Source organism: Otolemur garnettii, unplaced genomic scaffold (assembly GCF_000181295.1).
Source record: "Otolemur garnettii isolate 467f Iridium unplaced genomic scaffold, OtoGar3 scaffold00044, whole genome shotgun sequence".
NCBI classification, from domain to species: domain Eukaryota; kingdom Metazoa; phylum Chordata; class Mammalia; order Primates; family Galagidae; genus Otolemur; species Otolemur garnettii.
In genome coordinates this window covers 11,460,788-11,470,090 of record NW_003852439.1, presented here as the reverse complement: position 1 = coordinate 11,470,090, position 9,303 = coordinate 11,460,788, and the positions used below count along the sequence as shown (strand labels likewise).

General features: G+C 53.6%; 1 protein-coding gene across 1 annotated transcript in view; it reads right to left on the bottom strand.

Moving 5' to 3' along the window:
• Positions 1–442: 442 nt before the first annotated feature.
• SEC14L5 (SEC14 like lipid binding 5) overlaps positions 443–9,303 on the bottom strand; it is a 40,252-nt gene continuing 31,391 nt past the window's right edge. Inside the window, exons 10-15 of the mRNA XM_023513821.1 lie at positions 8,099–8,270; positions 6,033–6,167; positions 4,770–4,904; positions 4,175–4,381; positions 2,843–3,021; positions 443–554 (exon numbers count right to left, since the gene is read on the bottom strand). Coding sequence (XP_023369589.1) covers positions 443–554; positions 2,843–3,021; positions 4,175–4,381; positions 4,770–4,904; positions 6,033–6,167; positions 8,099–8,270 — 940 coding nt within the window. The remainder of the gene's footprint in view (positions 555–2,842; positions 3,022–4,174; positions 4,382–4,769; positions 4,905–6,032; positions 6,168–8,098; positions 8,271–9,303) is intronic.

The window sequence follows — 9,303 nt, the reverse complement described above, 5'->3', positions numbered from 1 at the left end:
GTTCTCCATTCTCATTGGCAACCATGATTGCCTCAGGATTTGACCTGGGCTCCCGGCTGGCTGTTAGACTGTGCTCAGGGGTGAGGATCAGAAGTCTAGGGATAAAGAAGCTCCCTTAGGCAGCCGAGTGGAGCAGGAAGCGGATGGGACACATAAAGGCGAGGGATCCCACATCCAGAAGACTTGAGGGTGGTTGCATCAATGATGCTTGGCCTTGGCCTTTCCTTACACGCAGCCAGGAGCAGCTGGTTCTGTCTTCGTGACCTTGAGAGCCCTAGCTGAGGGCTGGGTCCTTGCCACCTACTCCAGACACCCTGACTCTGGCAGTGTCTAGGCCTGGGACTTCGGCCCATGTGGTCCCAGGCCTCGCGTCAAGCTGGCTTCTCCTTCTGAACACTCCCGGATGCGGGCCGAGCAGGCTACCCCCGAGCACTGGGCCCAGCTATCTGGAGATCAGGGAGCTGCTGTGGGACTGGCCTGAGGAGGAGGCGGAGGTGGCAGCGCTGAGCTGGGAGAAGCCGCTGGTGCAGGACTCGAGGCTGGACATGGAGCCCCTGGGGAGGAAGGTGTGGCACACGTCACCTTTGGGCCAACATACACAGTGGAAAAGCTGTTGGTGTGGCAAATGAGGCCCCAGGGAGTGTTCCACAGGGCTGGCAACAGCCCCAGAACCCCAGGCCAAGTGCCCAGGGAAAAGCAAGTGACGGTGATGAAAAATGATGCACCACCCATTCCCTGCAGCCCATCTCCCCACTCCAAGAGACACAAACTGATCAGGTTTCCCTGCCCAGAGGCCATCACAGCCTGAGGAGTCCCTGACCCATATCCAGTGTCATCCCCTCACTGTGCTCTCAAGCTACATGGGCCCTTTTGGGGACAATGGACACAATGTAGAGGTGTATGCCACACCTCCTGGGTGAGGGGCACAATTACAACAGGGACAAATACAAACAAATGCAAAGATTTTGGCCTAATCATTTAGACCCTCATATTAATCTGAAATTAAAAATAATAATAATTGAAAAAGCTATACGGATTCTCCTCCAGCTCCTCCAAGTGCCTGCATGTGCTGAACTGGCTCCAAGTTTCAGAGGAGGGCCATCCACAAGAACTTTCTGCAATGACAGATGTCTGTATGTGCACTGTCTACTGTGGTGGCCACTGGCCCCCTGTGGCTCTTAAGTGCTAGAATTGTGGCCAGTGCCACTGAGTGACTGATTAGTTCATACTACTTCATTCTACTTGCTAAGTTAAACTGCTGCAGGTGGCTAGTGCTACCATATTGGACGATGCAGCTTTAGTGCTACTCAAAGTGTGGTCCTGGGACCAGCAGCACCCAGAGCTTGTTAGAGATGCAGAATCTCACCCAGCACAGTGGCATGGGCCTGTAGTCCCAGCTACACAGGAAGCTGAGGCAGGAATATTACTTGAGCCCAGGAGTTTGTGGACATCCTGGGCAATATAGCTAGTCCCCACCTCAAAAAGAAAAAAAAAGAAAAAGAGATGCAGAAATCTTGGCCTCCCCAGAGCTGCAGAGTCAATGAGACCCCTTGTGACTTGTGTGCCTATCACTTAGATCTCAACTCCCCTGTCACTCCCCAGATCTTCCTGCATCCCCTTCTCCAACCCTAGGTCCTCAGGCCCCTGTCCTATGCTCTCTGGGTTAAGTCTCTTAGCACCTCCCAGACCTTGAGCATGGCATCCATCACTGCCCAAATTTATATTCAGGTATGAGCCTCTTCTGGTCCTCTGTTTCATGATGGCAGACCCTTTCTGTGTAGTCCCTTCCAGACCCAGCCCACCACCTGCCCACTGAGGGTGACCAAGTAATAGCCTTAGAATGGATTTTCTCATGAGGCCAGGGAGCTCCCCCTATGCTGACCAGACCAAGAAGCTGGCATGCAGCATCCATCCCACCTCTTTGGCCTCCCTGATGCCTGGATCTGTTCTTCAGAGTCCCCCAGGGCCTCAGCCTGTCACTTCACACTGAGGACCAGTGACCAAAACATGCCACTTCACAGAGGAATTCACCAGTTTTCCCTCCCACCCACAGCCCTGGGACCCCTCTTTGGATAAAGACTCTGGCCTAGTATTCCTCGCACTGGACTGGGTTCCTTGGAGCTCTGCCTGGACTAAGGGTCCAGACTCAGCACTTAAAGCATTCTTTTTAGATGGGAACCAACACAGATGTGGCATGAAGCAGGATGCAAAATCACATGCATTTTTAACAGATAAAGCTCAAGGCCTTGAAGAAATTGCCTGCTCCACCCCCAGACTCTCCCCTCATCCTGCCATTCATTGCCTGCTATGTGTCCAGGTGGCAATGGGCACCCCAGCCATTTCCTCCTCATAACAAGCCCATGTGGTAGGGGCATCAGTGGCTCCCAATCAAAGGATGGGGCACCTGAGCCTTACAGAGGTGTAGTGACTTGCACCACAACCAGGAAGTGCTGGAGTGCTCACCACAGCACTTCCCTGTGTCTCTGAAAGCAACAACTCGGGGAAAGGAGAGCTGCCTGTGAGGCACCATTCTAGGAGTGAGGGGAGTTCCAAATGGGAGGGTCTCAGGCTCCCCTCTCCTCCACCACCCCAGCTGTGTCACTGGGTTTCATCCGAAGAGTCTGCAACAGTGTATGTTCTGGAGAGTCCCAACAATGCCCGTGGTAGGACCCCACAGAGTGGGGAGCTGGGAGAGGAGGAGACGCTGAGGGGACAGAGCCCGGGAGTCTGAGTGACTAGCATTTCACTGAATCCAAAACCCACAGCCCAAAGGAGGGGACACTGCACAGGGTGGGCAGCCTGGCCTGCAAAGGAGCCCCAGGGCCCTCCCAGCGCTTCCTACCTGAAGTCCTCAGACGCAAGCACCTCACAGTAGTATAGGAGTTTGCACTTGGGACCAGGGCTGTGAAGAGCCGTCAGGACATCATCCACACCCGGGAGGCTGCAGGCCACACTGCCAGGAGGGCTGTGCATCTGCCACTGCAGCAGGTAGACCCCAGGCCACCGGGTCACATGGGAGCCCTGAAACACAGCAGCCATGCCCTAAGCCTTCACAGGCTCCCTGTCACCAGGCCTGGAGAATGGGGTCCTCCTCCCTCTGTCCTTTCACCAGTCCATCCCCAAACCCTCTTAAGGCCTCCTGAGGCTATCCTTGCTGTCCCCCACCCACCACCCACTGCCCTGTGACCAGAACCTCCTTGTTAACCTGCGGGAGGTGAAGCCCGAGGTGGGGTGCAGCTGCAGCCTGGCAGATGTGGTGAAACACCTGGATTGTGTGGGGCTTTTGTTCTGAGTGGGATTTGGAGAGGTATTTAGGTCACAAGTGTTAGTTAGTTGCGGGGTGCTGAGAGTGAGAAAGCAGAGCATTAGTTGTCATAAGAGCAACTCTGAGGAAGGGCTGAGACGCTCAGTGAGAGCGAGGAGTGGCTGGTGCCAGACGGCCTTCTGCTCCCTGCCCTGGGAACCTTCCATGAGAGCTGCCAGCGGATCTGTGTGTGCACGTGTATGAATCTGGGGGACAGAGAGATGTCCGTGTTCTGTTCCAGACCTACAGTTTCACCACATCAAAAATCTGCAGGCTGATCTCAGGATGGCATTTCCCCTGCCATCCATACTGACTTCCTACCCCTCCCGGCACTTGTCCTGCCCCCACACCCTCCCTGCTGCCTCAACTTTATTTTTGCTATTTCTCCACCTCAAAAATAATCCCCCTGCCACCTTTAAGACCCAGCCATTCCTCAAGGTCTTTCATACTGAAGCCACTTCAACTCATGCACAGGACTTGGACTTCAAATTACAACACCCTGTCCTCTCTGCATGAGCATGAGTTAATGTAGTGAGTTGAATAATGTCCCCCCAAAATTCACATCTAACCAGAACCTCAGAATATGACCTTATTTGGAAACAGCGTCTGTGCAGTTAAGGATTTAAAGGGTTGATATCCTTACAAGAGAAAGGACGGAGAGATTTGAAACACAGGAGACAGACAGACTAGCCAGTCCTGTAAGGACAGGAGCAGAGACTGGAATGATGTGTCTACAAGCCAAGGAATGCCCAGACAATATGTGTATTTCCTGCTGTCTGGCAGAGGTCCTGAGGCTGAAGACCACATCTGGCACATAGTGGACACTCAATAGTGTTTGATGAGTGAATAAGTGATCCAAAGAATGTGAACCTGGATGCTTTCCCCTTCCCGGCAGATGAGAGGAGCCTCCACACGGCTGTAATCCCTGCCAAGGACCCAGCTTTTGTCGATCAGCTGCTCCCGGGGGCCTGGCTTGGGCAACTGCTTGGTGTGGTACAGGCTGAACACCACGTCCCCTCGCAGAATGTCAAAGTCCCAGGTAATGACTGACTCCCCTTCCAGAATTTCTACCGCGACCTGCAGGGAGACAGGTGCGGTCTGAGGGGTCCCAGCCAAGAGTGAAGCGCTGGAAGTGGGAGGACAGCAGCAGGAGGTGTTGTGGGTGCCCATGCAGATGTCCTTTGCTGTGTCCACACTCATTCCCCACTGTAGGGAGGGTGGGCTGCTAAGACCCCAGCTGCCCCTTCATCTAAGAACTGGCCTGAGCAAATGGACCCTCCTTTCTGAAACATCTGGGGGGCCCTTCTGCAGTGATCACGTTCCAGAGCTCCCTGCCAGGTTAGGCAGGTGCCACATCTCCACCTGCCCCCCTGCCTTCCCCACCCGAGATTAATCACCAGCATGAGAATCTTGACCTAAGACAATACCCCAGCCCAGTGGGCACACCCAGGCCAGGCCCCAGCACCTCGTGAGGAGCCCCGCGGGGGATGCTGGCTGCCTGGTAGGTCTCGCTCCACTGCCGCAACTGGTCTGCCTGTTCCTGCTCCTCCTCTGTCAGGTAGAGGGACTTGGGGACAAGCCCTCCTTCCGGAACATTGCACTGTGGGTCAGAGACGAAGGGTGGCAGGTCAGTGCCAGTCAAGGCCTGGCTGGCCTGTCCCATAGAAGGGTGCCCTGACACAACTTACAACGACCCCTGGCATCGCTGGGCAATGGGCTTCTGTGATGCCAATTAAACCCCAGAACCATCAACACAAAAGGGATAACTATTCTGCCCATTTCACAAAGGGAAACGGAGGCTCAAAGAAGTCAGGCCACTTGCCCACGATCACACAGCAGCAAATGGCTGGGCCAGTGCACAAATTCACATGGTCAGCCCCTCGGGCTCATGTCCCTTACCCTGATACAGGACTCAGGATTACCTTTACACTGCACCCCCCAGTGGCTGCACCGCCCCCTCAGTAGTGGAGATGGAGCAGTCTCTTAACTGTCCCCCTGCCACTGCCAAACAATGATTTCTGCCCTCATTTCACTTGTTAAAACATGAGGATTAACAAGTGAGATCACTGCCCGGTGTCCTTCAGTAAGGCACCCTCAGATCGGCAGGCCCATTCACTAAAAATAAATCATGCATGCAACATTATCGCCACCAGTGGAGGGGACAGGCAAGCTCATACAGTTCCTAGGAAAAGACTTTTTTATCCAGAAATTACGCAAGCTGTTTGGTATTTTTGTTAGCCCTGCCTGCTGATGGCTACATGAGATGACAGGGTTGTGGCCTAGGCTCCCTGCTGCCTTTCATTTCACCCCAAGGCAGGCAGCAAAGGAGTCTGGATGCTGTCCCCCTTGAAGTGGTGGCCTGTCCATCCCGGCTCTGTCCCTCTGGGTCTGCCCGCTCCCTGTCCAGGGCCACCACCAAGACATGGGAGTTACCTCCCCTGCAGCAGAGGGCACAACGTGAGTAGTAGGTGAGAGTAGGTGAACTCTCACCACTGCTCAGCGTCATCTTTGATGGCACTATAGCATGGGTAAGCTTTGACTGGCCTGATCCTTGGGCTTCCAGAAACTTCCATCTCACCAGGTTTGAAAGACCCAAAGCATGACCCAACCTGAGGTGTTTCCCAAAACAAGCCCTGCCTGGGTGGAAAGCCAGCCCAGCCCTCCCAGGGTAAGAGTGTGCCCTGCTGCATGCTGCTTGCCTGGGCCCCTGATCAGCGGGGCACCTCACCAAGCTCTCTCCCCCTAGAAAATCGGGGATCACTTCTTTGTCCAGGTAGTCCACCAGGCCTCCAGGGCCCTGGTAATTGCTGCCACTGTAGATGAGGAACTTCTGCCGGGTGTTCTCGTTGATGAAGGGGCTGATCTGAAATGCAAGAGGAGAGGCAAGTCCACCAAAGATGGACTTTGGTGCTGAGATGTAACCCTCATAACACAGGTGTAATCATTTCACAGCGGGCAATTCAGTGGCTCCTGGTGCCCACACTACCTTGAGCAACCACTGCATCTATCTAGTTCCAAGGCTCGTTCTTCACCCCAGAGGGAAACCCCACACCCATCCACAGTCACAGCCCCTTTCCCTTCCCCAGGCCCTGGCAGCCACTGATTTGCTAGAACCAAATCCTACTCCCAGCTGGGACCCCGAAGGCTGACTCACACCCAGTGTGTGCCTTCCTAGGAAGTCTCCAAACTGCAGATGAACTTGGTTTGCATAGAGACCAGGACAACTGGGGACAAGCTCCAGGACCAGCTCCCTGTCACTTGAACAGAGCCTGGAAGCTCCTCCAGGGCTCGGAGAACTGTCTGCGCTGAAGGCTGCTCAAACCCTCCCCTGCTCACAATCCTTCACGGCTCCCCACTGCCCCAGGACTCAGCAGGTACTGACCCCTGTGCAGTTTCCTGGCCTCTCCTGGTGCCATAGTCCCTCTTGCTCCTTTTTGCTCTGGTCACCCCCTGACTGTTCTTTCAGTTTCCCCAAAGCACAGAGCTGGGTGTGGCCTCCAGGCCTTTGGCCAGGCTGTGCTGTTTGACTACCACACCCTTCCTCTTGCCATTCCTGAGAAGATTCCTGCTTCTTCCTTAGGTCTCAGCCACATGTCACCTCCTCAGAGGGGCCCTCCTCTGTTTCCCCTGTACCACTCCCTGCCTGACTCAGTCTCTCCTCAGGGACATCCTCATGTCCTTGTTGCAGAGAATCCTGACATTTTTATTAGAGGGGCTACCTAGTTAATCCCCCTCCCTCACCCTCTGACATGGGGGGTACCCAGTTGGCTGGCTTATTCACTCTAACCCCCAGCACCTAGACAGGTACCTGGCACATAGTAGGTGTTTAGTAAAACACTGATTGGCTAATTTAACCTTCAGTTCTCTCTTCTTCCTGACTGAACCTAGGCTTCCCACTTCGCAGGGTTCCTATATCCCAGGGCCACTGGGCTGGGCCTGCAGGCCTGGGAGGGACCTGTTCCCACTGTTCTGCCAGGCCACCAACAGCAATGAAGCCCCAGGGCAAAGGTGTGCAATGCAAGTGCCAATCTGTTCGTGAGCCGTAAAGTTGATTTCCTGCATCAAGAGCCCACTTTTAACGAAATGGAATTGAAGACAACAGTCAAAATGGTGTTGTCAATAGTTAAATGACCCATCACTCTGCCGACCTCTTGTTTCAGATGGGAGAGTATCCTGGGCCACAATATAAAGTGTATTCTGTGGGCTGTGGACAGAAAGTTTTAAAAGCCCTATAGGACAGGGCCCAAATGCTCCTCAGAACCAGCTCACGGGAGTCCCAGGAACACTGCACCATTCTGTGTGGCTCTCAAATTAGAGAAAAAGAATAATGAGCATGCACACTGCAGTTCGCCCCTATGGTAGAATGTTATTCAGCCATAAAGAGGTTTGAAGAATACAGGCCACAACACAGATGGCCCTTGAGGACCTTGTTCTCAGTGAAAAGAGCCAGACACAAAAGGTCACACAGCGTATGATCCATTTTGATGAAGTGTCCAAATCAAGCAAATGCACAGGGACAGAGTAGATCAGTGATTGCCTGGGGCTGGAGAAGGGGTGGGGAGTGAATGCGCATGGGCTGGGGGTTCTGGAATTCAACAGTGGTGACAGTTACAGAACTGTGAATATACCAAAACCCGCTGAATTCTAAACTTTAAAAGGGCATTCATGGTGTATGAATTACATCTCAATAAAGCTGTTAAAAGAAATGAAACGAGAGAGCCAGGCAGAGCAGGGTAGCTCACGGAGGGAACCCCTGTCCAGGTCAGGGGAGGGGGTTCAGGCTGTGGCTCTTACCAGAGTCCAGAGCACAGGGAAGACACGGGGGGCTCGCACGATGAGCAGCCGGCCCAGGGTCTCAGGGTAGTTGTCCTGGACCACTTCGATCATCCTCAGCAGGGCCTTCACGCCCGGCCGCCACAGGTGCCGCATGTTCAGACCCTCCAGGTCCAGCAGGCAGGTCCAGGAGCTACAGCAGAGACAGCCCCCACTCCACCTGGCTCTGCCACCTCCCAGGGATGGACAGGGAGGCTCAGTGAGCCAGGGCTGGGACAGAGGGGCCACAGGACTTTCTGGTGGATCCCACCATGGTGGGGAGTTCAGGTGGCCAAGAGATTCAGACCGTGGACACCAAGGCTGAGGCCTGAAACTCAAATCCCCCTCCACCCTTAGAGCTGTGTGATGGGGCCACCAACCTAACCCTCCTCCTTGGGACAGTGGCAAGGGCAATCAATAACAGTCCCTATCTGGAGCAAAAGGGTTAGGTGAGATGGTGTATAGAAAGCTCTCTGTGAGTATTGCACACAGCACGCACTCAACTAAAGCTTGTTATTACTGCTCATTGTTGAAAAGTCGCTAACTACTCAATAGAGCACAGGAACTAAGAGCATGTACCCCACAGCCAGATGGTGCAGGCCTGCCACTTGCTGTGTGGCCTTGACCAAATTCTTAACCTTTCTGTGCCTCCATTTCACGATTATTAATTCATTAGGAAAATGACTGTTTTGATGCAGTAGCTGGTTCCTGGGAGCCTCTCCATCTTGGATTTGTTCCCTCAAACCTGCACCCACCTCTGCAAGGAGTCCTTTTATGGCACCCCCTCATCCAAACCGTCAGGGATGAATTCCACCAGCCAGGGCCTTAACTGATCAATCCCCACCCCACCCCAACACACATTCCCTTAGGAAATCTCCAAATAGCAAAGGAACTTAATTTTTGCCAAGATCAGGATATTTGGGGATAAGCATCAGGTCCTGACTATCTCTGTCTCTCTGGGCTGTTAGGAGGATGAAATGAATGGAGATGTTAAGAAGAGCACCTGGCTATGTACAAGGCAAGTACCGTATGGTGTTTGTGTTCTTTTAACAGTTACAGTTTTGATAAACCATTAAAAAATAATTTTATAGGCTCGGCGCCTATAGCTCAACCGGCTAAGGCGCCAGCCACGTACACCTAAGGTGGCTGGTTCGAATCCCCAACCCAGACCCGCCAAACAACAATGA